Source organism: Lynx rufus, unplaced genomic scaffold, assembly GCF_022079265.1.
Source record: "Lynx rufus isolate CCGP_SWC_20201006 ecotype Redwood Valley unplaced genomic scaffold, mLynRuf1.p SCAF_11, whole genome shotgun sequence".
NCBI lineage: Eukaryota > Metazoa > Chordata > Mammalia > Carnivora > Felidae > Lynx > Lynx rufus.
Genome location: NW_025814825.1, coordinates 14,061,347 through 14,087,881, shown reverse-complemented (window position 1 = coordinate 14,087,881; position 26,535 = coordinate 14,061,347). Strand labels below are relative to the sequence as shown.

Sequence of the window (26,535 nt, the reverse complement as noted above, 5' to 3'; positions counted from 1 at the left end):
TCCAGCGCTGGGCTTTTTCAGACAAGTGCATCTCCTAACCAGGTCACATTTCAGCCGCGACCCACTATCCGTCTGTCACCGGAGTCAGACCGCAGGAGGAGGGCGGAAGAAGACGACGGCGTTTGCTTCTCCGACCGCAGGGTGGGAGGAAGGACATTAAAATACTGCAGAAGTCAAGACCCCCCCCCCGCCCCCCGAGGTCCGACCCTGACCACGATGCGCGCCCCGGGCTGCGGGCGGCTGGTGCTGCCGCTGCTGCTCCTCGCCGCGGCCGCCCTGGCCGAAGGCGACGCCAAAGGGCTCAAGGAGGGCGAGACCCCCGGCAATTTCATGGAGGACGAGCAATGGCTGTCGTCCATCTCGCAGTACAGCGGCAAGATCAAGCACTGGAACCGCTTCCGAGACGTGAGTCTGCAGGGCCGCGAGGGCCGGGGGCGCGGGTCTGGGAAGGAAGGCTCGGAGCAGAGCCCCGGGCGCCGGAGCGGCGGCTGCACGTCGCAGCGACCCGCTCCGCAGCCCGGGCGGCTGACCGCACCGAGAGTAAACAACGTGCACCCACCCGGCTCCCGCCGGCCGTCGCCGGGACGGCTCGGCGCCCCCTCCCCGAGGCCCCCGGGCCCAGGACCCCAAGCCCCACAACCACCCAGGGCGAGTCCTGGGCAAGGAGTTGCTCCAGGGGCGCGCGCTCCAGACGCTGTCTCCACTGCAGGCCGGGCGCGGAGAGGGGCGCGGGATGCAATGGGGGTGCAGGACGGGAGGGTGGGGGCCCCGGCTGCGGCTGAACCCCCCACCAGCTCCCTTTTTTTTTTTTTTTTTTTTTTGGTGGCAAAAAAAAGGAGGCCCCCAGGCCTGCCCCCAGCCGGGTGGATGCTGCAGGCTCCACATACGGGGCACTGCAGAAGGGGCAGCTCTGGGTGCGGCCGGGAAGGTAGCATCATCTTGTGCGAGTGCCCTCTGTTCCCACCTTGGGCTTTGGGGGAGGGAGGACAGAGGGGAGAGAGCCCTTGGTTGGGGCTTTGAGTTGGGGTGGGGGGGGCGGGGGGGTCCTAGCAATCCTCATTAGGCGACATGGTGAAAGGCGTGTCCATGACTGGGGGCGGGTGACAGCAGTCGAAAACAGCCGAGCCCACCTTTGGGTGGCCACCAGAGCCAGGTCTGGGGTCCCCATGCAGGGTGGCGCGAACTCATGGAGGCTGGTTTTCCAGGACCAACCTTTCGTGGGGAAGCCGGGCCCAGAGTAGGTAGCGGCTCCCATCCAGAGGAAAGACTGCGGAGCCCGGTGGCCTTGAAAAACCAGAGGGGAGGGCGCAAGAGCTGGGTCTGGGGTCTCTTCGCGGACGCCTGCCCGAACCCTGGCTTAACCTTGGGCCGAACTTAGCCTGGTGGGGGTTGGGGAGGCGGCTGCGGACTCGCTGGCGCTGGCGTTGCTGCAGCACTTTGTTTACGGGCACCTGTAGATCGGAGGGGAAACCAGAGGCTGCGTTCCCAGAAGGGGGAAGTTGGGGAGAGGGGGGCGGGGGCGGAGAGCAGAGGGCGTGGCTGGGACCCAGAGAAGGGGGGGCGGGGTGTGAGGTGGAGGATGGGCCCGGATGCAGATGCACCAGAGGAGAACGCTGGTCCTGGCCACCTAGTGCTCTCAGATGCCTCTAATATGACCCCAGTTCTTGCTTTTCATTTGCCACATTCCCTCATCAGACCCACCTGGTACAACACTGACCACACCGGTGACCTTTCTCATCTTCTCTTAAATTGTGCATGTCCAGAAGTTCCTTAGAAATGTGTTTAAAACACACATGCTTCATATGATCTCCAGCCAAATGATGGAAAGAGGCAGAGATAAGGATTTTTTTGTTATGGTGAGAGAAGTGCCAGTTTCTCTTCAAAGTCTAGGGTAGGTTGTAATTCATCAGAAAGAATCGCATTCAGCCAGGTGCTGGGGCAGAGTGGCCAGGGCCCCAGAGCAGGCAGTTTGCCCCTCCTACAGCTGATCCAGCCAAGGGAGGCAGGACCCTCAGCGAGGCCTTCTCCGAGGCCCCTGCAGGCCCAGCACAGATTAGCTGCAACCGCCTGCCGCTGCCTGGGAAGCAGCCCCACGGCAGCAGCAGCGAGGGGGCGGCCGCAGGCTGGTCCATCCCAAATCCACGTGTCACCGGTCCAGGCCTCCCTCTGACTCGCTGGCTGTTTGATCTTCCAAAGTGAGACTGGTGAAGGTCAGAGGGAAAAGAAATGCTTAATCAGAACAGTAAAGGTGTAAAAATAAAGATGCCTCCCCATCTCCCTTCCTCCACCTGCTTCCAATAGCCAACTCTGTAGGTGAGGATAAATGACTGACTGCTTGGCCCCCTGACACAAGGCTGCCCACCTGTCTCCCTGTACTGGTGCCAATCACTTCCTCCTTCCTCCAATGCTTATCACAGGAAAGGCAGCAGATTTGAAATTCTGCAGGACCTGACCCCATAGGGTCCATGGAAAGCTTTAGGGCATGTATTAATTTGGGTGGCCTCAGGCTTTTATAGTGTCCTCTAAAACACCTTTTAAGGTAGCCTTGGCTTTGGGAAGACAGAATCAGGGAGAGGAGGACAAAGAAAGCTGGGCAGGAGGGTCTGGCTCTGGAGTTCCACTGGCAGCTTCTGCAGAAGGGCAGGAGGCTGCTAGCTCAGAGCCACTGCATTGCACAACTCTAGAGGTGCCACAGTATGAATGGCGCCCCCTGGAGTTGTGCAGTGCTCAGACCTTCCACAGGGACTGTGCCACCACTATAGACTCTTCTCATCCCTCCTCTGTTAGTAGAGGCCCCGCTTCATACTCTAAAGCCTGAAGGCCCTCTAGTTGTTCACAGTAACATAGGGCTTTATATACCTTTCATCAGGCCAGCTTTCCTGAAAATATGCCCCTTGGATCCTCAAAGGATCCTGGCATCGCCAGGTCAAACCAGAACCTAGTTCATAACCACAAAATGGCGCAGCCCCCCCCCCCCCGTTTTCCCTCAGTAGAAGGGAAGCAAGCGGGAGGAGTGGAATGTTGTTGGGGAATAGGATGGAGGAGTCAGTACGGAAGGTGAGGGACAGGTCTCATTAAATGCTGTTGACTGAACTGAGGGGAGAAGACTCAGGGAATCACGTGGAAGAGGTCAGGAGGATGAAGAAGAGGAAGAAAGCGTGGGCAGTTGCTGCAACATAGAATTGGCCTGAGCTGGTTAGAAGGGAGTTCAGTTTCGCATTCTTTCTCTGAGCGCTAGGATTATAGGGAGGCAGGATTTACCAGCAGAGTAATCCTCGCCTCCAGTGGGTGCAGGGCTCTCGCATCCTGTGCTTGGGTAGATTTCCTCTAATGCCCAGTGCCTTGCTGCCAGGGAGGAGAGAACGTCATGCCAGAGGAGAGGAGGAGGTTGGGATCTAGCTGTGCTCTACCCTAGGCAGGCCTGGGCTTTTCAGAGGCTTGCTCCCCAGTGCTATTATCTCCAGATTCCCTCCCTGCAGAACTGGGTGGGATTTGACTACAGGTCTCGGAATAGAGCATCCAAGGCCTCATAGATAGAGATGGACACGTGAGAGGAGGCAGGCCCATTACACAGCATTCTTCCCGGCGGGCTCCAAGAGCCTGGCTGGGCAGCACTGAGTGTTCTTTTTCTTCTTGGCTCTTCTCTACTTTGTACTCCACCTCCATTAAACTTTAATGATATTTATGGGCGTCTAGCACAGTGCTTGGCCCCCAGGAGGCATGCAGTTAACTAACATACCTTGAATCACCGATTGTGGTGAGTGCTTACATCTGCCAGTCCCTGCAGTAAACACTTGATCTGCATTGCCTCTCACGCCCCTCAACAACCCGTGAGCTATTTATCATTCTTTGTGATGCACCCATTCTATGGTTGAAGAAACGCCCCCGCACAGAGAAGTTAAGGAATGTAACTTACCCAGGGGTTGAATAGCTGGTAAGTGGTAGAGCTGGGATTTGAATCCAGGTCATCTGATTACAATCTGCTTTTAGGGAAACTCTAGGCCTAACCCTTAGTGAAAAATGGGAAGAAAGAAGTCTCCCCTAGTTTGTGCCCTGTGAGCCTTCAAGGTTGCCCTGGGCTGGAGCCGCTCCTCCTAGGAAGAGGGGGGCAAAGCCCTCAGTGTCTTCAGTAGGCTGCCACCAGCCTGCTCCCCACCCCATGACCTAGTGAGACCCGAAAGGCCTCTATCCAGGAGAGGCAGGAGTGCAGTATGCTAGGAGAGCTCTGGCCTGGGAGTTGGAAGGCCCGGGTTCAGGTTCTGACGCTGCCACTGGCTGGCCAAATGATGCCAGGTCCGTCCCATCCCCTCTCTGAGCTTTGGTTCAGGCTGGGAGGCTAAAACGAATATGTAAGCGTGGAGGAATCTTGTCAGAGGGCTGCAGGGCACCCCGTTTCAGGCACTCTCCAGCCCCGTCGAAAACTGCCAGATGGATCATCATTTCTGTGCCTCCGTCCCCATGAGAAAGACTTTGATGTATGCTCACTCACTCACTCGTTCGCTGCAGATCTGAGCACCAACCCTGTGCCAGGGGCTTCACCTGATCCTGGGAGCTGGCTCGGGGAAGTCATGCCTGCTGGTTACTCGTGATTCTCACAGTTTTATGACCACCAAGTAAGCCAGTAACAGGTTTTAGCCACAAAGGGGCTCCCTTATCACCACCCCTCCCCTCTCCCCACTCCATACACCTAAATCGATGCAAGTGTGGGAATGAGCTGCACAGGTGTTTGTGAATAAGTGTGGGTGTGTGAGAAGAACCCCAAACTGGGTCAGAATGGATTCCATAATTGGGATTTGGGGATGGGAGGGTAGGTCCTTTCCTGGCCTCCTTCCGCATTCTGATTTTGAATCCTCTCCCAACTGGAGGGGCTGGCATCTCCCAGAGCCGCGTCAGCATGGTGAGGGGCACTTGAACACCCGGCGGGGCTCCAAGCCTTGGGAAGAGAGGGAGAGAAGAGCACTCTTTGCCTGGAGAGGCTGTCGTATGGTCCTCTCATCTTCCAGGGAGGCTAAAGAGGGTGGAAGATCAACACCACCCCCTCCCATTCTCCAGAAGGTCAGAAGTCTGTCTAGAGGAGCAGAAGAGTGCTATCCTGCCCCAAGGGCCCAGGGAGAACACTCAGCCTGTCTTCCTCACGGGAGGACAGAACTAGCTTTGTGACCTTGCAAGAGCTCCTTCCCGTTTCTAGCCCTTGATTTTCCCATTGGTTTAATGGGCTGGCTAACAGAAGCATCTACAGAACTCTTATCATTCTTTGACTCTAGGAGGATGGCACCAGAGTCAGTCAACAGCCCCTTCACCCAAAGACGTACCCCACCCACCCCCCTCCGCCTCTCCCACGAGCTGGGCAGCACAGTCTTTGGGTTGAGGGAAGGGATTTTCTCTTTGCTCCAGAGGAAGTATCTGTGACCAGAGCAGGGTAGGGTTTGCATTAGCCAGAGACAGAGAAACCTGAGAAATGGGGCCTTAATGATATCTTGGGGCAAATACCAGGAGGTAGTCCTACGCCCCTGTGTATGTTTCCCTGCAGGTGTAACATGGGTCTTCTTCGGGCTGTAAACAGGGAAACTGTATGCCTAGGCCTAGGCCTGGATACACCGCTGTACCTCACCTTGGTGGGCAGACCTAGGCCCACCTACAGGCTATGGGGTGCTGTGGTTCTTGACATGCAACAGCCTCTTAGCTCCTAAGGGCTCAGCCAGAGTTCATTTGCGGGTATAGCCCCTTCCTCAGGCTTCCCACGGTATTTATTGGTCATAAATTCATTTGGCACATGTTGGCACTGCCTCACGATATCACCTCCACTGTGGGCTTGTATCTCAGAAGTCCTCCCGCCGGCCTTTTTAATGTGTGTTTATCACGTTCCTCCCACGGTTAAACTCCTGAGGGCAGGATCTGGGGACAGACTACTTGCGCACCTTACCCCCCTGTCCTCCGGGGGGGTGTGCACACAGTATAGGTGCTCAGTGTAGATGTATGCATTGTGGAATGTGCCACAAAGGATCTCAGCTAACTCGTCCTGTGAGCCACCCTCCTCACCGTCCTCTCTGGGTAGCAGCATGGTGGGTGCTGGGGCTCTGGGCTGAGCCATGTTGCTTATCTGGGGAGCTCTCTTCCTCTTTCTGGATCCTGGAAGGTTGAGGCAGTCCAACTAGAACCCTGGCACCCTGACTCTCCAATGATTCATTTGGAGGAGAAGGGAGTGCATGATGCCTTGAAGGAAGATTGTCCTTCAGCCCCTGTGTCTGTGGGCCTGGACCTGGCTGATGCCAGCCTCACCCTTTCAGCCTCCTCCCCATCCTCAGTATGCCTCCAGAGCAGTCCATCCACCTGTCAGACCCTGGAGCAGCTAAGCACAGGACTCTCGCAGGCAGGGCACAAGTTCCCCATGGCAGGGCCTCCTGCCCCCCCCCCCCCCAGCTCTCTTCCCTGACATCAGAAAAGATGTCAAGGCTTCACTCAGCTAGACGGATAAGCCAGGCCTGGCCAGTGTCTTACCTCTACCTGAAGGACACCCTCTGGCTCTTCCCCTGCTCCCTTGTTCCCTTGTAGGAGTCTGAACTTCAGGCTCTTTCCCCTCTATTCTCAGAGCTCTCAGCTTGGAAGAGCTGGGGGAGCAGAACCATGGAGCCTCAGTGGCTCTAAAGCACAAGCTCCCACATTTTACAGATGGAGACGCAGACCCAGAGAGGTGCAGGCACCTGAGAACCCTTCTCCCCTCTCAGCCCCGTGTTCTTTCCTCACACCATGCCTGTGTTTCCTCGGGGAGTAAATCCTGTCTCCACTCATGTTCCAGAAGGGAAATCGAGGTCTCGAGGCAGCTCAGAATAGAATTTCCAACCCCCTCTCCCTTGCACCCCGCCCCTGTCCTCTCTGCCCTTTATGGACCCCTGGGGCTGCCGCCTAGAACCAGAAACCCAAGGGCGGGGGTGTGGCTGTGATGCCCAGAGCAGTGGAGAGGTCAAGCCCGTGGAGTGCGGGCAGGGGTGCTTGCATACCTGCGGCCAGGTGGAGCCCTTGGCATGCTGGGAGTGATAAGCACATTTTGGCCCTGCAAGGAAATTCCTCCAAGGGGAGAAGGGGTGGAGGCCGAGAGTCTCACAGATGCCTGTCTCCTTCTGTTTGCTCAGGCCAAATACGTAGCCCCTGCCACTCCCTCTGAGAGAGGAACAAATATTTAATGACTGCTCCTGTTTTCACAGCCTCCACAGGGCAGGCACTGCCCCCTCAAGATGCCTCCTGCCTGGGTATGTGACGCAGGAGTCGGTATTCGGCTGAGAAGGAGCCTAGATGGCCCGCACTGGGCCCCTCCTCACTCCTTTCTGGGTCCCTCACTCAGTGCTCCTCTGGCTGTTTGTAGGGGTGGGGGGCGGTGGGAGGAGGCCCCAGCCACAAGTGCCCCCTCACCCCCCCGGGCCTTCTCCTGGGGACTGGGCTTCATCGGAGGCTCCCTTGCCTGAGGAATGAGGCAAAAATAGTGCTGGGCACCGGGCCTTTTGGAGGTTGAGAGGGGCCTGGCCCACTTACATTTTTAGAGGTTCTCGATCTATTAAAAAATGAAGAAATGCCCTAACAAGGTTACAGAAGTTGTGCTGTATTTAAAGTCTCACGATGGACATCTTTCTGTCCTGTTCGTGTGCCTCTGTGCCTCTGCCTCGTTTGGTGACAATATCCAAAGTCTATATTTGAGGCCCCCCCCTGTGACCGTGAGACTCAAAAGCACCTCTGCCCCCCCCCACTCCCACTGGAACCCTGGCTTCAGTGGTCCTGTTTCGTGGCTTTTGAAAGTGCAGTGCTCCGCAGTTTCTGAAGTCCTCTGAGACATTGCACTGGGTGCCCCTGCAGCTCAGGGTGGAAGGCAAGGGAGCCTGCCCATTTTACGGACACAGAGGTGGGCTACGGAGAGGGCAGTATTCCAGCAGGCTGTCTTGCTGGCAGTCAGAGGCAAGGCCAGGCGGGAGCCCAGTGCCCTGATTCTACGTTGGGGGGGGTGGGCGTCAGGCTCCCCATCACACTCTGATGCAAAGAGGCAGGTGGAGATTTGCCCAGGTGCTTTTTAGCCCAATACATCGGGGCCCCGGGGGCTGCTCTTCTTCTGCTACATTCATTGTTGTGTCCCGTCTCCCTCACCAGATGGAGAGGCTGGGAGAGATTGGGTTAATTCAAGCTGTGAAGTGAGCGGGTGATTTGGGTGCTAATTAAAATGACAGGAAGTAAACAGCGCTTGGAAACACCCAGCATGCGCCCCCTAAGCCCGGCTAGGCCTGCGCACATACCACCAGCTCTCCCCCAGCTTGGCACAGTGGGCCCTGTCTCCATGGCAACCGAGCTGAGCCACAGAGATCAAAGCAGGAGATGGGTTAGCTCCAAACCAGCAGAACCGGGGGCTTATGAAGGGGTTTGTGGAAAACGCCTGAAGAAGACTGGGCCCAGGTGTCTCTCCCCACCCTTGCCAGCCCCTCCTCTGACTACAGGACTCCCCGTCTAGGGGTTGCAGCGGAGCTGGTGTGGTGGGAGGAACCATCCATGAGCTGGGATTGGGCCTCCAGGTCCAGCCCCTGGCCTGGGACTTTCCCCACCTGCTAAAGTTTATGGGTTTATGGAGCGGTATGGAGTCCTGGTTAGGGGCATGGATTCTGGAATCCCAGTTCTGGGTGGGAGGGGTGCCAGTACCCTGCTGTGCAATTGATATGGGATCCTGCGTAAGTCACTTAACCTCTCCAAGCCTCGATTTTATCGTCTAGAAACAGGGATAATAATAGTAATTTTCTCTCAGGGTTGTTGTAACGAGTAAGTACCTGAGCCGATGATATAAGGTGCTTAGCACAATGCCTGCCAAGTGGTAATTGCTGAAAAGATATTAGCTGTTATTAGCAGTATTTTTACTATGTGCTAGGTGCTGGGCATAGACAGGTGACTTTTATAAGGTGTCTGCCCTCAAGGAACTGGCCATCTAAATAGGGCAGAAGCAAGGGCATCCCTTGGTGTAACTGTACCAGCTGCAGTTGGCCCGAAGGAAAACTAGCTATGGGGCCAGGTTAGGGAAGATGATGGCCGAGTCGGGCTTTGAAAGAAGAATAGAAATCCTGGGGCTGGATGCAAACACACATCCCACTTGGGGAAGGAGGCTATGCCGAGGTCTGGCCATGCTGAAGCATCGGCTGAAAGGACATGGGGCTGGCGTAGCCAGGAACAGATCGAGAGAAGGCTTTCTTCTGTAGGTGACCGGGAACGGTGAGGATTTTTAAATACAGTATTTATTGTAGTTTTTTCCCTTCATTAGAAAGTAAAACATGTTCACTGGGGTGCCTGGCTGGCTCAGTTGGTTGAACATGTGACTCTTGATTTCGGGATTGTGAGTTCAAGCTCCACATTGGGCATAGAGCTTACGTAAAAAATTTAAAAAAAAATTTAAATTAAAAAAAAAAGTGGGGCACTTGGGTGGCAAAGTCAGTTAAGCATTCCATCTCTTTTTTTATTAAAAAAACTTTTAAATGTTTATTTATTTTTAAGAGAGAGGAGCAGAGAAAGAGAGAGAGAGAAAGGGAGACACAGAATCTGAAGCAGGCTTCAGGCTCTGAGCTGTCAGCACAGAGCCTGACACGGGGCTCAAATCATGACCTGAGCTGAAGTCAGACGCTTATCCAACTGAGCCACCCAGGTGCCCCAAGGCATTCCATCTCTTGATCTCAGCTTAGGTCTTAATCTCAGGGTCATGAGTTTAAGCCCCAAACTGGGTGTGAAGCCTACTTAAAAAAAATGTTTTGGGGCGCCCGGGTGGCTCAGTCAGTTGCGCATCTGACTTCAGCTCAGGTCATGATCTCACGGTTCGTGGGTTCGAGCCCCGCGTTGGGCTCTGTGCTGACAGCTCAGAGCCTGGAGCCTGTTTCAGATTCTGTATCTCCCTCTCTCTGCCCCTTCCCCGCTCATGCCCTGTCTCTCTCTGTCTCAAAAATAAATAAACATTGTCTTTAATGTTTTTAAGTGAAAAAGAAAAAAAAAAGTAAAACATGTTCACATTGTAGAAATTTTGGAAACTTGGAAAAAAGCAGAAAGATGCTAAAATCCTTTGTATTCCTATCCCCCAGAGCAAACCATGTTAACATTTTGCTACGAATCCTTTTTACCTACTAACCTTTAGGAATTTTTTTCAAAATGAGAACGAAGTATATATTCAGTGAAGAGTTTTAAGGAGGGAGAGATGTGGTCAGAATTGTGTCTGGAAGGACCCCTGTTGCTGTGGCCGTGTCGAGGACAAACGGTGGGAGACCCGCCGGGGACGTGGCAGCGACTGAGGCTGGGGTTGGCAAGGTGGGACAGGGGCATGGTGGGGAGGAAGGCAGGCTGGAGACAGCGGGTGGGGTGGACAGGATGTGCAGATGATAAGCATGGCCTTTGCCTTGCTCTTGTAAACTTGGCGAGGGTGCCGTGATGTGCACGCCACGGGAGAAGGCGGAGAGCCCGGGTTCCCGTGAGTCAGCCTGTGCCTGGCGCACTGAGCATCTGCTTTGTGTGTGGCGCCTTCAGAGGGAGGGAGTAGCTGCTCTTTTTCCTCCCCAAGGCCCTACGTTACGGGCGACAACGCCAGAGGAGATGAGGACAGCATTAGACCCAACGTGCAAAGCTGGAAGGACCCTACCTTGGAGAGCTGCTCAGCACCAGTGAGGGCTCTACCAGAGCCAGCCCACCCATACGGGCATTTTAACATGTTCAGAAGGTGGTTCTAATGCGCAGCCATTGCTGAGACCCACATGGCACAGAGGAGGACCCTTAACCCCGAGGATGCTCAGGGAGCCAAGCTTAGAGCAGTCTCCGAGCCCAAAGGCCTCCCTACCTCTTCTGCACCCCCTTCTCAGTGCAAGACTGTTCCTCTCTCAGTGAGTGAGGCCTCGCCTACGCACGTCGGGTCGTCCGAGGGGTCCTGACTCGGCTGTTCCTCTGTCTTCTGGCCCTTGGCTGGCTGCCCTGCCTCCCTGGGCCTCAGTTTCCTCCTTTTTAATGGGGTTGATCCTATTGGTCCTGCCGGTTTCCCAGGATCGTGAGGGTAGAAGGAAGACAGTTACATGAAACTATTTGGAGAGGACGTAATTTGAAAGCACCATGAAATACAAGTCGTGGTGCACTTGTACATTCCAAAAGTTCTTCCACAGGCCTGCTCTGTGCTGAGCACCGCTGGGCACAGGGGTGGTCACGGCTGCTGAAATCAACCGGGTAAAATAGATGTGCTCTTCCTTTGCCCAGAAATGTGGATCTCAGCCCAGGACCCACCTTCCCTCTGGCCTGGCCCTCGCTCCAGAGCACTGGGCAGGGGCTCTTCGGAATCCTTGTTTCTCAGGGGAGGACATGATAGATCAGCAGCAAAGCCGGGACAGAACCAGGCCCCCTGTTTCCTGAGACGACCCTAGTGCCTTTATGAGGCCATTTGTCACAACTGCTAATAAGCCCACTTGGGTGCCATAAATAGACGCCATTGCACTGAAAGGCATTATTCACACTTACCAACAAACACCTCCTTTTCAGCTTATAGATTGTGCCAGCCCACACCCAACCTCAGGGTCCCCTGAGTATATCCCTGGGCTCTGCCCCTGTGCCACCCACAGGACCCCATCACCCTTCCCCAAGGGATGCCCCAGGGTGATTCTCCTCACACTCCACTGGTCTCTGCTGTCCCTGGGGGCTGGGGGGAGAGCTCTGTCTCCTCACTTGCAGGGGCTCCTCATGGGACCTCTCCCTGCTCCTTTTCTGCTCCTCTGCCCAGAGTCCTTGGTCTCTTGTTCTGCTCTAACAGCTTTTATTAGTTGAGTGCTTTCTGGACACCGAGCGCCCCTCAGACACCATCTTTAATCTCTGAGTGGTCCCAGGAGATGGGTGCTGGGCTCCTAAAGGTCAAGGTGCTTGCCCAGGGTGTGCTGCTAAGGGGAGTATGGGGACTGTGTGACCCTGGGGCCCTCTCTCTTTCTCATCCCCCTCTCTGGCTGGCGGCTCCCACTCTCCTGGGAGTGAAGGCTGCTTAGACATGGGCGGTGGGCAGGAACAGGCAGAGTGAAGGGTACGCAGAGAGAGAAGGGTACAGAGGAGATGGACAAAAATGCACAGAAACACCCATGAAGGCAATACAGGTAGCACAGAGCTAGCACAGCCAGGCCCTGGTGGGGAGAGGTCTGCTGGTCTCTCTCCCTCCCCTTGCCCCCAGCCCCGTCTCCCCTTCTCTGTCTGTGTGGAAGAGGCAGGAGGGCCAAGCCCGAGGGAGGGCCTTGGCACCCAAGTGGGAAAACTGGGGGCTGCTCACAGAAGTGGGCTTTGTTAACCTCGTTTCTGGATAAAAACCATCTGGCATTGGGTGAGCTGCCTCGAAGTGTCCTTGTTTCCTTGCACACCCAGCATGCGCTGTTACCTACACGTGTGTGCCTGCGAACACACGCTCACAGACGGGACCTGCACACCAGCACATACACACGCTACAAATGTGTGCCTGCGAGTGCGCACGCGTGCACCCAGGGCCCTCGTGAATGCACACGCGTGTGCAGAAGCACATACACAGGCATACACACTTGGCCCCGGCCCCTTCCTGGCCTTCGCCCAGGAGGCCATGTCGGTAAGGGCCCTCGCCCCTGCCCGGTGCCCTGATGCTTGGCAGCTTCCAGAGTCAGTGGCCTCAAAGCCCTGGGGCTTTCAAAGCACTTGTGGGTGCTTGTTGCTGCCTCCATGTAGCTGCCCTCTAGTGCGGGAACCCCATGCCCTCTTCTCCAGGCCTGCCAAGGGTCTGGCCCCTCCCCACCCGCACCCCCACCCTGCAGCGTGGCCTCTGTCTTCCATCCCTGCACAGCTCTGATCTTTGGGTGGATGGGACTCAGGATGAAGGGTGCGGCTGCACGTGGCTTCTCATGCCCCTTCGCCCCCCAGCTCCAGAGCCCCATCCAGAGGAGGCCAGCAGCTGGCTCCGTGATGTTGCCAGCCTGCGGTCCCAAGAAGCCGTCTCCCCACCTGCCTGCCGGAGCTTCCACCAGGAGCGCCTTGGGAGCTGTTTGCTGGTTTCAGCAGCTGCCTCTGCCCCACAGGGGCTAGTGGGGAAACCGAAAGGAGTTGGGGATTTTGTGCCAGTGAGCTTAGGCCAGGCAGGAGCTGCTCTGCCTTGGCCACAGTAGGATCCGTGGGCCCTGGGAGGCCCTTGTGGCTGGAGCAGAATGAGGGGCTATCTCCCTGTGCCTTAGGTCTTGGAGACTGTGTGCTGTAGCCAAAAGAGAGGTCTGTGCTGGGTGCAGGAGACCTGGGTTCTAAGACAGTGGGATCTGGGGTGGGTCATGTCCTGTCTCTGGGCCGTCCAACCTCTCCTGCAAATAGAGGGGGCTCGGCCAGATGACGTCAGAGGGCTTTTTCAGGACCCTGGAATCTGAGGATTTGCAGCTGGACCAGGGTAACTGAGGAAAACATTGACATCAGGAAGGACCACAGCCCCCCTTTCTCTCAGTGCACCATCTAAACACTACAGGAAAGTCAGAACTTGAGTGAAAACAGTCTCTGTGCAGTGGAAGAGAGGCCCTCCCTCTTGCCCCACTCACATGGTGGCTGGTGGCAGGGGAGGGGACTACCAAGGGAAAGACCCTGGCTGAGGGAGAGAGTGGCATTTCTGGGACACTTAGGGCATAGGTGTGAGAATCACTGGTCCTGGGCACTATGGGTCCCTTAGACATCTGTCTGATGGTCAGGCCATGGCAATGGAGAGATGGGGCCTTGCCCTTTCAAAGCCTCACCTCTAGTGCTCCTAAAGCCAGCCCTGAGTGGGCCCAGGCCTTAAGCTCCCTGTAGTGAAGACATAGGAATACTGTCCTCCAGTTGAAGGCCATAGAGCTTAGAGAACTGTATAGTAATCAAAGACCATTGCCCAGCACCCACGGTCACATGATGAGGCCTGAGTGCACTGGGACCACATGGTCTAAGGGTGGGCATCACACTAAAATCCCCATCTCCCCTTCTCTCCTCCTGCTCCATTTCCCGTGATCTGCTGCTGCTGCTTCTGGATCCCCAGGAGGTAGAGGTAAGTACCCCCCCGGGGTCTCTCTGTGGTCTCTCTGCAGCCCTGCACCCCACCCTCCTCTCCTTTCCCTCTGCACCCTCTCCCTGCACCACCCAGCATGGGATGGAGGGGTAAAGAATATAAGGGAGAGGCCGGAGGGATTCTGGAAATGGGTTTGGGGGGATACAATTCTGGGAGAGGCAGCTAGCAGGGCCCGGGTCTGGGCAGCCCCTGGGGTGACAGCAATTAGCTTGGGGGAGCAGTGTCCCAGCCCTCTTCCCTCTTGGCCCTGGAGTTGAGCCTCGCCTCTAGGATGTAAATCTTAGCCCTTCCCTTCTTCCTTACCCCTGTGTCCTTCCTTAGGATGACTACATCAAGAGCTGGGAGGACAATCAGCAAGGAGATGAAGGTAATGTGCCCCTCCCAGGTGAGGGAATATGATACTCCTGAAGATAAGAGGGCACATCCCGACCATGGCCTTGCGGGTTCTGTGGCATCCAGGCCCTGATGGCAGTTGAGCTGAGGAGCTCTGGTTATCAGGACTACTGGAGAGAGGAGCTTCCCAGCTCGGAAGTGGGGCTGGGGTCCCTGGGCTTTCTGGCATTGATTTCTAGGTGACCTATATTCTGGCCCTGTGTCCTTGCAGCCCTAGACACCACCAAGGACCCCTGCCAGAAGGTCAAGTGCAGCCGTCACAAGGTGTGCATTGCCCAGGGCTACCAGCGGGCCATGTGCATCAGCCGCAAGAAGCTGGAGCACAGGTGAGGGGCTTGGGGAGGTGGCGTTTCTTGGGGCATTGCATAAATAGCAAGGGCTTGCCTGATTGTCTCCTATGTGGTAAGTTATCTATTGCTGCAAAACAAACTTCCCCAAAACCTAGTGCTTAAGACAACAAATGTATTATCTCACATGGTTTCTTAGGGTCAATAATCTAAAAATGGTTCTGTTGGGTGGTTCTGGCTCAGGGTCTGTCATGAGATACAGTCAAGATGCTGGCTGGGGCTGCATCATCTGAAGGCTGGATTGGGGCTGGAGGATCCACTTCCAAGCTTGCTCGCGTGCCTATTGGTTCTAGTCATACGGACCTCTCCATAAGGATGCTTGAGTGTTCTCAGAACGTGGCAGCCGGCTTCTCCTAAGTGAGGCATGTAAAAGAGAGAGAGAACAAGGAGGAAGCCACAATGTCACTTATGATCTAGTCTCAGAAATCATGCATTGTTACTTCTGCTACTTCTCTTTATCAGGAGTGAGTCTCTAGGGGAAGGGAATTAGACTCCATCTTTTGAAGGGAGAGTGTCAGATAACCTGTGGACATATTTTAAAACCACCACACTGTATGAGATCAATCACCAAGCAGTGTGGGACTCAGGGAAAGTCATATCTCTTCTCTGGGACTCAGTGTCCACATCCATAAGACAAGTAGGTTGGTCCAGATGGCTTAAGGTTCCTTCCAGCTCTGACATGCAATGACTTAATGAAATATTTATGGTTGTAGCTTCTGAGGCTTGCAGAGGAGGGAAAGGTATTAGCTCTGTCCCAAGGACAACACCTGCCAGGATCCAAGACCCCTGGAAAAGGTCCAATTTCCCTCCCCTTTCTCCAGGAACCCCGGTTTCTATGTGAACTCTTTCATAGAAGAGTTTGTAAATGTTGGTGAATAACTCAAAGACAGAACCCTTGGTGGCCAAACAAAACGAGTCTGTGGGCCAGACGTGGCCTGTGGGCCATCAGTTTGCAACCTCTGATAAATCTTGCAGTCAGCCCTGGGGTTGCTGCCTGAAGGCCCTGTTGGACTCAGTGACCACAGGAAAGGGGAAGCCGGGGGTCTGTCCCCTGCCCGGTTGGCTCCACCCTTATAAGCTGGAGGAGGGTCTAGCTGGGGGTGATGGAGAGGGGGGGCCGGGGCAGGGAGGAGGCCACACGTGCTACAGATTGCAAGGGCTAGCTTCTTGTTAGAACCGGTCTCTCGAACATTCCCTTTGCGTGTCCCTCTTTCATTTTTGCCTCCATCCCTGTGCCTTCCCCACCCCTGTCCTCCTGTAGGATCAAGCAACCTGCCCTGAAGCTCCCTGGAAACAAAGACACCATCTGTAAGCCCTGTCACATGGCCCCGCTTGCCTCTGTCTGCGGCTCTGACGGCCACACTTACAGCTCAGTGGTGAGGACCCCAGGCCCCGGGTGGGGGGGTGGGGGTGGGGTTACACCTGAAGCCACAGGGAGCAGAGAGGACGACTCGACCAGGGCCTCCTGTGGGGCTCCCGGTGCTGAAACAGAGCCGGAAGTGCTTGGTCGGTGCATTAAGCGTGGCTGACCATAGAAGGGTCACCTGAGCCCTGGGCTAGGGCTGCCTGAGAGTCCCAGCCAGACCCTGCCCCTGGCCTTAGGCAGATGCGGGTAGGCAGTGGGGCTTGGAGGACATAGGTGGTCAAGTAACTGCAAGTCAGAGTAAGTGAGGTGAGGTCCTCAAGAAAGTACCCAGGGCTCTGGAACGAAGGAGATGTGTCATCCAGTCGTCAGGGGTGACAGATGTATCTTTCCACAGGCATATTCCCACCTGGAGGGCATGGTGTTCACTAGCAAGCGCCAGGCACTCTGGGGCAGGAGGAAATAATCCTCCATGAGACAACCATGTGGGAGGGAGTGGCGACGGTTGGGGGCGGGGCGAATGGATCCCTACCTTACAGGATTTCTTTGTGGGTTAAATGAGACCTTTGTGAAAGCATCTTATAAACTTTAAAGTACCATAGAAATGCAGGTGCTCGCTGTGACTGCTTCTGCTAGGGACCAGGGGGTGGTAGTTGTTTGGTTTTTGGAGGGCACTGTCAGCCAGGGTTGGGTTCTTGGGCTTAGGAACCCTTTTGGGGTGAGATGCAGATTTAAGAGTCACGCGCTATGGGTGCTGATTGAAGCTGGGGAGGGGTGAGGCCGCCGGGAGAGGAGAAGGAAGAGAGAGAGAATAAGCCAGAGGCTGAGGGCAGAAGGTACACTGAGGAGGCGGGAGGGATACAAAGGATCCCAGTGAGCTGACAGAGGGAGGGGGTGGAGGACAAGAGTGCTGTTGCACAGCCCAAGGACAGAGCAAGATTTGGCCAGGAAGCTGTGGTCTGAGGGTCATGGCGGTAAATAGCAAGGAGGGAGAGATCATCAGGACGTCAGGCTTGCATCCCAGCCCCACGGCCTTGGACACATCCCTGGGCCTCTCTGAGCTTCCATGTTCTCTGCTGAGCACGAGAGACAGAATTCCTCCCTCACGGAGCTGGGAGAGAATCTAAAACACTATGACCGCTTCTTAGTAGCCATCATCTCACGGGGATAAGCCAGACACGACAAAGGAAAACACTTTCAGGGCCAGGAGTGGATGCGACCCTCTCCGAGGCTGGCTTCAGCAAACAGCTGTGGCAGAGGGTTTTTAGTAAAGGCCGGGGGAATTAGCAGATGTTAGCAGATAGCTGGCAGCTTTTGTCCAGAGCTGAGCAAAGCCCCCCGGGAGGTAACTGTGCAAAGACCATTGAGGGAGGGGCCAGCAGTCAGTTCCCCAGGGACTAAGGGACTGTGGTGAGAAGGAAGATAGGCCAGAAGGCAAGGAGGCAGTGGCAACAGGCAGCTAAATAGAGGGGTGTGAGGGGATGGGGTTGGGGGTAGGGGGAGACTGGTGTCCTGGGAAAGATAACTGTGCAGAGAGATTAAGCTAGTGCAGACCAGGGTTCATGGGAGCCTTTGAATCCCTGGGAGGCCCCTTCCAGGGCCTTCTGCCCCCTCACACTGTGGACCTGTGGCTTCCCAGAGGGATCAGCAGGGCTAGCCCTCCAGGCTATTCATGGGGACTGTCCCTCCTGTCAAAAATGGGGAAGGCAGCTGTGGCTGCCTGGTAGGCTGGAAGGACCCCCAGCTACAAGGGCCCACGGGTGAGCCCCGCCATCACGCAGCCTGACCTTTCTTCCCGTGCAGTGTAAGCTGGAGCAGCAGGCCTGCCTGACCAGCAAGCAGCTGACCGTGAGATGCGAGGGCCCCTGCCCCTGCCCCACAGAGCAGACCTCCCCGTCCACCACCGATGGCAAGCCAGGTAATGAAGAGTGCTGGGCCACAGCCAGGCCGGGGGAGGCCTCGCTGCCAGCGTCTCCTGGGACGTCTCCTTCAGGGCTCAGGGATGGCCAGAGCAGGAAGGGAGAAGTGGCAGAAACAGGGACCTGCGGGGCTGGGGCGCTTGGGGCTCGGGTATAGGGAGCAGGTGCTGTGTGTTCTCGGTGCCAGGGACTGCGGGGGGAGGAAGACGAGGGGTGATTTCTCCCCTTCCCCCTTGACCACTGCCCAGCCTCTGGCCTGTCGGGCAGCATCCCAAAGTGAGATCGTGCTGTGCTTCGCCCCCACCTTCACCCCTGCCCGTTTCTCCCCCTCCTACCGACTACAGAGACCTGCACAGGTCAAGACCTGGCTGACCTGGGGGACCGGCTGCGGGACTGGTTCCAGCTCCTTCATGAGAACGCCAAGCAAAATGGCTCTGCCAGCAGCGGGGCCAGCCTGGCCGGTAGTACAGAAGCTTCTTGCTGTGCCTGGGAGGGGGGAGGGCAATGGGGAGGCAGCGGTGCACTGAGCCAGCCTGCCTTGTGCTACCTCCTGCCAGACCCTGAGCCTCAAAAAGGGCCTAACCCTGGAACAAGGGGAGGTAGGCTGCAACTTGGCAGGAGGGGTTCAGGTTAGCGAATAGGAAGAACTTCTCGACGAGTGTGGAAGGATCTCAAACCCTGAAATGGGTAGCCACGGGAAGGCGGGAAATTCTCTTCCCTGAAGGGCTCCCCAAATAGGGTTTTGAGTAGCTCAGGTACAGTCCTGTGTAGAGGCAGGGGGACTGACCTTCGGCCGTTCTTGAGTGTCTCACTCCCACGGTTACAATCTGAGCTGCCCTGACCCTTCCCCTAAATAGATGGAGAAGGGATGGGTGGACAGGTGGATGAAATGGCTTACCTTGAGCGTGACCTAACCGTGGCCTTCTCCCCAGGGCTGGACAAGAGCCTGGGGGCCAGCTGCAAGGATTCCATTGGCTGGATGTTCTCCAAGCTGGACACCAGTGGAGACCTCTTCCTGGACCAGACAGAGCTGGCGGCCATCAACCTGGACAAGTACGAGGTCTGCATCCGTCCCTTCTTCAATTCCTGCGACACCTACAAGGACGGCCGTGTCTCCACCGCTGAGTGGTGCTTCTGCTTCTGGAGGGAGAGTGAGTGTGGCGCCTCGCTGGCCCCGGCCCCCTGCCCCCCTTCCAGCTCACCTGCCTCCTGCCCTCTCCAGTGCCATGTCTGTCAGAGTCCGGGGAAACCAATGCTTTCACTCCATTCCTTGTCAAGCTCCTCGGTGATCCAGATTTTGTGGGTCCTGGAGCACATGCCCTTTGGGAAAGTAAAAACTACAAATGTCAAATTTCCAAGCCCCCTCGGGGACTTGGAGGGAACCGATGGATCCTAAAGCTGAAGCCATATTGGCTTCTTTAGTGGTTCCACTTCTGGGAGTGTCTCACATTACTTGCTCCCAATCTGTGATCGTGTAGGTGACCATCAGCCTTAGAGATAGGACATCATTTGCTAGGTTTATATATTCGGAACCAGAGCTGGACGTGTGCTTAGAGGTCACCGAGGCCAAGTGGCAACCATCGCCAATGGGGAAACTGAGGTTCCAAGGGGTTGGCTGACCTGCTGGCCCAGAGGTAGGGAAGGCCCTGATGCTCTGCCTCTGGTGTTCTGCCTGGTTGGTGGGAGTTCAGCATCCGCGGCCTGAGGCCAAGCCTTCCACTAGGGCTCCACCATAGGCTGGTTTGGGACTCTGGGCCAGTCACTGAATCTTTCCAAATTCAGTTTCTTCATCAGATCTAGGAGACTGTTGTGAGGGTGAACGGAGAAAATCTGCGTGCAGAGCACCGTGTAAATCACAAATCCATCTGCCAGAGTGAAGTGCCTCGATCACTTTTAGTGGCCCTCCTGCCCAGCCTTCCTGCTCTCTGCCTTGCCCCAGCACATTCACCTTCCAGGCCTGGGAAACTCACTCTGTCGGTCCTATACAGCAGCCTCTTTGCGTAGGAGGCAGAGGATGATCTCATTTTACAACCAGCCAGGCCTCTAGTTGGGAAGGGCTAGGGACTTCTCAATGTCACAGGCAAGTTAGATTTGGCTGCTGTTATTCTCAGGCTTCTGTCTAACCTTGGGCCTTTCCCCCTGGGGAATCTGTGCCTTCTACCTCCTCTTCTGAATCCTGCACCCTGATCCCATGAGTTCCCAGCATCCTCAGAGAACCCCGGGCCTCTCGGGGCACCACGGCCCATGCCACAGCCAGGGAATGGCCTCCCCCAGTTGGAGTCTCCATGCTTTTTTTTTTATACCGAAGAGCCCCTTTGTCGGTTTTCAGGACCTTAGAGGGATCAGTGCATTCCACTACCACTGTGGGGCTTCCCCAAATCAAAGCCTGGGTATTTTCATCTTGCAGAGCCTCCTGCCTGGGCTTCTAAGCCTTGGGGGCCTCTCATGAGTCCCACGAGCACCATGGGATGGCCCCCAGCAGAGGCTGCTTTTCTCCCCACAGAGCCTCCCTGCCTGGAGGAGCTGGAGCGCATCCAGATCCAGGAAGCTTCCAGGAAGAAGCCAGGTGAGGGGGTTGAGCTGGGCTCAGAGAAGGAGGCAGGGGAGGGCCGCCCCAGGGACCCCCTGAGGTGCAGGGACTCCAGCTCCTGGGCATTATGGAAGACATTGAGCCCAGAGGAGGCCCTGGCCTAGGAAGACAGGAAAGGGAACTCCCTTCCTGTTCTTATCCTCGTGGTGGGACAGGGTCTCCCAACCAGCCCCTCGATAAGTGTGTTTTAAGCACTAATTTTGTGCCCATACATTCTGGAGCTGGAGGGTGGGATACAGAAGGTTCAATTCATTTCAGCAGGGGTATGTGCAAAACTCAGGTGAGCCCCATCCATAGCAGATGTTCACGTAGGCAGCAAATACTTAGGCGCCAGCCCCAGAGAGACGGCAGTAGACCTGGCCCAGGTGATGGGCAAAACAGACTTGGTCCCTGGCCTCATAAAGCACACAGGTTACTTGGGAAAACAACACACAATTGACACACCAAAAAGATAGCACTACCGACTGTAGCTTGCGGAAGTATGGTGCCAAGGGAGAGCACAGTGGGGAGAAATTAGCCTGGGGGTCTGCAAAGACCTCTGTGGAGAGCCGGTCTTCAAAGGAAGACCTGAGGGATGAGAATGAGCCAGCCCAGGGTGGGGAAAAGCTCAAGGGTCTTGGGAAACAGTGAGAAAGGCGCCCCCACGGGCGGATGGTGGTGGCTGAGGGGACAGAGGGCCAAGGGGCAGATCCCTTGGGGCCCCATAGTTAATTGGGCCCATGGCATCAGTGCCCATGGGACCAAGTGCTGGAACCACCCCACGAAGCCTTGTTGACAGAGAGCCCAGTGGCCTTTGGGGACGGGTGTTAGTGCTACTTCCTCCAGGAAGCCACGCTCTTTCCTGCTGGCAGCACCCCTCTCTGGTCTGTGTTCCCCGAGCGTGCTCGCTGGGCCTCCAGGTGCCCATCCTGTGGTGCCTGGAATTGTCATTTCTACGTGGGTCTCACCCGCATCCCGCAAGGGGCAGAGTCTCTGTCTGGGTCGGTGCTCTCAGAAGAAGTCTGTTGAGTGGACAGAGGAGGCGCACTTCTAGAGCCTGAGGGAAAATGGGTGGGCCCTGAGGCTGAGGGGAGAAGCCTGGGCACTGCCGGAGAGGACAGCCAGGCTAGAGGAGCTGCTGCAGGATATAGGGGGTGTTGAGCACTGTGACGTCAGGGAGGCGGATTTTCTCGGACCCCGTGAGTCGAGCCAGAAGAAATGCTGGGCGTCCCGCACTAGACGTTCCAGCCTTGTCGAGTGGCTGGTACCTGGGGCGGCTGGGCTCTGGTGGGGTCTGGACCCTTGCCGCTCACGCCCAGGGCTCCAGGGCCACCTCTCCAAAGAGCTCACACCCCAGCGCGTCTGCTCTGACCCTGCCGGGCCCTGTCACCTTCAGGAGTCTTCATCCCGAGCTGTGATGAGGACGGCTACTATGAGAAGACGCAGTGTGACCAGAGCAGTGGTGAATGCTGGTGTGCGGACCAGCTGGGCCAGGAGCTGCCAGGCACGCGCGTCCACGGCACCCCCGCCTGCGGTAAGGGCCGGGCGGCAGCATGGGACCCTCTGACCTGCACCTGGGAGGGCTTGTGGGGCGCCCGCCAGCAGGGAGGAGGGCTGGCCGGCGGGGTCCTGACCTGCCCCTCGGCTCGTTCACTTCACAGACGAGATCCTGAGCTTCTCAGGGGACTTTGGGAGTGGTGTCGGCTGGGAGGACGAGGAGGAGAAGGAGACAGAGGAAGCAGGCGAGGAGGCTGAGGAGGAGGAGGGCGAGGCGGGCGAGGCGGACGATGGAGGCTACATCTGGTAGAGCCGTGGCAGGCCAGGGTGCCGACGGCCGGGGGAGACAGGCCAGCAGAGACCTGGACAGAAGCGGGCGGCTTATGAATGGATCCGGAAAATACAACTGGAAGGACCCTGGCTCCAACGGGGAGGACTGGGTGTGTGAGTGTGCATGGCACGCGTGTGGCACGTATGGCCAGGACGTGTGAATGTGTGTGTGTGTGTGCGTGTAGCATGCGCTGACAAACGTGTCCTTGGTCCACGCTGCTCCAAAGACCTCCTTGTAGCTGTTTTCTTTCCATTTACTGTTGGTTTCAAATACACATCCACACACGTATACCACAAGGTCAAAATCGATGAAATGAGATGCTCCCTGCCGCGTCCCAAGCCCCATTCGGGCCCGTCCTGACACCCTTGGGTTGCCCTACCTGGGGTTCCTTGTCTTGATTGCTAATCTTGGCTCAACCAGCCCTGCCTTCTCCTACCCTTGCCTGCCCTCTCCCTCCCTGCTTTTTAGGGGTCCCCATTGCAAAGGGGAGGGAGGGCGGGGAGCTGTCTGCTGTCTGAAGTCCTCCTAAGGCTGGGCCAGTTTGGCTGTGACACTCCCGCCACCCTCAGATGACGTGGGCTGGGCCACCTACTACAGTGAGCCCTTTCTCTTCACCGGGTTCCCTGGCCCTGGAGAAACTCTCCTCTCCTAACCCAAGCCTGAGTGACCGAGGTTGGCTGAGGCGGAGAGGCAGGGGCAGGGGGTGGCCTTGCCAAGCTGCTGGGCGGGGAGCAGACTGAGGAGGAAGGAAAAGGGGCCCAGGGTGAGTCTGCCTTTGCAGATCTGGCAGGAGCTCTGAGAAGTGGAGGCAGGGTAGCCCTGAGAGCCAAACCCCGGAGCAGCCGGGCCCCTCTCCGTGGGCCTCAGGTGGGGGCCTGGTCTGGGCTGCTCCCTTGGAGGCAGTGGGCAGTGGTTACGCAGGTGGGTTCCGCCTGGCCTTGTGCCCCCGGTCTGCTCCGGGAGCCTGAGGATCAGGCAACAGGTGAAGAGGCCGGGTCTTGGCCAGGTGTGCACCCACCTCCTCGCTGCCCCCTTAATAAATGCTCCTCTCCCATCCAGGCCAGTGGAAATGTCGTTCCTGAGACCTGGGGAAGGAGAAGCAGAGAAAAGTTCCACTTGCCATGACTTTTCTCTATCTCTCCTTAAGACAGAGGCGCCAGGCCCATTTCCATCCCCTCTCCTCCCAGCACCAGGGGTTACCCTCTGACCATTCTGAGGGTCCCCTGAGGCTGCTCTAGTGGAGGGGCTTCTCCGAGCTCTGAAGTGTTCAGAGGTTGTGAAGTCAGAGGGGTAGGACTGGGGCAACCAGAATCTGAAGCCATGCCTTCCTGTCCCCCCAAATCTCCGTATCAGGTGGGAGCCAGGATGGATGAAACCATGCTCCATGGCATGACGAAACCATGTTTTGTTCTAATCTGTCCCGTTCTCCCTGTTGAAGCAAATTCCTTAACACCTTTGTTGAAGAATTTCCAACCTGGATCTGGGCCTCTCATGCCCTTCTGTGCGCAGTGAGCACAGTGTGTGTATGTGTATGTGTGTGTGTGTGTGTGTGTGTGTGTGTACGAGAGTCTAGGGGCCGTCCCTGGGGGCCTGGGAGGTGAGGAGGGGTGCCTGTGTGCTGGGCGGGCAGCAGGTGTGGTGTCCCCCCAGGCATGGCTCCCTGGGCAAGGCTCCAGCCCGTGCCTGCCAGCTTCTGCAGCATCTGCTGTGTCTGTCGGACCTCATGGAAGAACCTCACCTAGTCTGCCCCTTTTACTGCACCCCGGAATCGACATCTTCCAAGTTTTCTCTTGGGGAAAATAGTGAAACTGCAGTTAGCCCCATGAACCCCGCTTCTCATTCCACAGCACAGCAGCACGATTCTGGTCGTGAAGGTGTCACGCTGTTCCAGAGCCAGCCCCCACCCCCACCCCCGCCCCGCATCCCGTCTCCCTAGCCCTCTCCCTGTCCTCCCACCTTCTCCCTCTAGCCCCGGCTCAGTTCAGGGAACTGCCCTCTGCCCTCTGAGCAGGCCACCCCTCTCTCACTCGGAGCTACTTGAAGCTTCCCAGAGCTCTCGCTAGGTATGGAGTCTGTCTGTCTCTTCCCTCTGCCCCAGCTGAGGCTTCCAGAACTGTTGCTGGGAGTGGCTGTTGAGGAGGCTGGGGCGTTCCCGGGTGGGGACGGGTGGGGAGGAAGGGGCACCCCTGTCTCACTGTTGCCCTCCCCTCCTCGGGGCACGTGCTCTCTCTGTCTCTGGGTCTTCTGACTGTGCACGTTTCTTATGACCTTGTAAATATGTTGTAGAAAGAAAGCAAAAGGCGCTGAACTAGACCCTGGTGGGACTCAGGGGTCCCACCTTGCCCTGTCTCTGAAGCCCCCACACTGCTTTTCACCCCACTCTCTGAGACTGAGGCCCCCCCAAAGCTAGACAAAGCAGCTTGTTCCCAGTGGGTCGACAGCCTCCAAGTGACTTATCACACAAGCTGTAGGTCTTCTCGCGAACAAGGTTGCAAGGTGGCCCTTCCTTGGCTCCTCGGATTCATGCCCTTGACCGAGCTGCCTGCTACCGGCCCCTCCCATGTCCTTCTACTGGGATATCCTCTCTTCCCTGGGTTAGGTGGGCAGTGGCGTTAGGGCTCTGTTGAAAAGAGCTCAGCCAAAATTTAAGAGCAGTTTCTTGCCTGGCCCTGGAGCTGCCTTTGGCCACCCCAGGCGTCCTCACCCGTGGGCGCTGGGAGAGATAGGAACGCCTAAGATGGGGGGAGTTGGAGAGAACAAATGTGCCTTGAGAGACCACTCAGAGGGTTCAGGGTGATGGGGAAGGAGGCATGGCGTCTGAGCTCAGGAAGGAGGAAGAGGAAGGTGAAGTTGATGAGGGCACCATGGGGCATCATGACTGCCCCCGATTGTCCTGCTGGTGCTGTGACCAACATGTGGTCAGTGGTCACACTTCCTTCCCCACGCTGTCCCCCTGGTGTCAGTGGCCACCCCCGCGCCTTTCATGAGCTCTGTCTGCTTCCAGCTTCACCTCTGAGTGGGTGGAGTCCATGGGACCCGCGCCGGAACCTTCCATTTCACCAAAGCCTCACCTCAGCCCTTGGGGAAGACGAATGGCTAATGTACTGGCACCCAGCACCATTGTGAGGCTGTGGGCTGGCGGGGGGGGGGGCACAGGGAAGAGACACTGGGGGCACAAAAAGAGACGGGAGACATCCCGAGGAAGTCCCAAGCAGAGCAAACTGCTTTATAGCCTGAAGCCTACTTAAATTGTGTTATGTGCAATAACTGAGCTTAGAGTTAAGAATTGTGTTCAAGTGCTTGGATTTCCGTCTGTATATTTAAGTGCTGAAATCGTATCTTTCAGTAATTTTAGATGTCTTAAAAAAATCGAAAAACAAAGTGTTAGACCGTGTGTGTGCATTGATGGGCACTCAAGCGTCCCGTGAGTCACCCCACCCTCTCCCTTTCCCCTGTGTCCCCAGCCCCTCACCCCCAGCACCCCCTCCACTTGGGGACCCCACCTCGTGTTGTCTCTATCTGCCTATTACTCAGCCTAAGGAAACAAGTATACCCCACACATGCATAAAGGAAATCAAATGTTATTTTTAAGAAAACAGAAAATAAAAACTTTATAAACACCACCCACTGGCGATGTTCTGATTACTCTTCCCCTTGGCGTCATTTTTCACAAGAATGACATTCACAGATGCGGTCGCAGCCTACAGACTGACGGTCAGCATGCTTCCCTTATTCACCGTCATGTGTGAGACCCCAGAGAGGGGGGGCCAGGAGAGGGGGGCCTGATGTGAGGGGAGAACCGAGATCAACTTAGAAGGATTTTTGGTCTTGTTGCAAATATCCACGCAGTATATTTGTATGTATGCCAATAAACACATCTATACCACAGAGTGGAGACCAAACCCTATGTCCTGCGTTTTCCATTTAACTTATTATGAACCTTTCCCCGCATCATTGAAATTATTTGAAGACCTGACTTTAATAGTGGCATGGTGTTCCATGACATGGATGTACGTGATGAATTTAATCATTTCCCTATTTTGGGACATTTGTACTGTTC

The 26,535-nt window shown here is 56.3% G+C and overlaps 1 protein-coding gene across 1 annotated transcript; it reads left to right on the top strand.

Annotated features, from left to right (window-relative positions):
- Positions 1-6: 6 nt before the first annotated feature.
- Positions 7-26,098, top strand: SPOCK2 (SPARC (osteonectin), cwcv and kazal like domains proteoglycan 2). Its single transcript, XM_047072912.1, has 11 exons — positions 7-405; positions 14,027-14,035; positions 14,378-14,423; positions 14,661-14,775; positions 16,058-16,172; positions 17,963-18,077; positions 18,423-18,539; positions 19,011-19,229; positions 20,582-20,644; positions 22,044-22,181; positions 22,309-26,098. The coding sequence occupies exons 1-11, from the start codon at positions 217-219 to the stop codon at positions 22,452-22,454; spliced, it is 1,272 nt and encodes a 423-aa protein (XP_046928868.1). The 5' UTR covers positions 7-216; the 3' UTR covers positions 22,455-26,098.
- The last annotated feature ends 437 nt before the right edge of the window (positions 26,099-26,535 follow it).

Bases quoted from the DNA above. Each gene is read 5' to 3' on its own strand.
- SPOCK2 (XM_047072912.1), top strand. From the start codon at position 217: ATGCGCGCCCCGGGCTGCGGGCGGCTGGTGCTGCCGCTGCTGCTCCTC. The intron at 14,776-16,057 runs GTGAGGGGCTTG...GTCCTCCTGTAG, and splicing joins CGCAAGAAGCTGGAGCACAG to GATCAAGCAACCTGCCCTGA. The intron at 18,078-18,422 runs GTAATGAAGAGT...TACCGACTACAG, and splicing joins CACCACCGATGGCAAGCCAG to AGACCTGCACAGGTCAAGAC.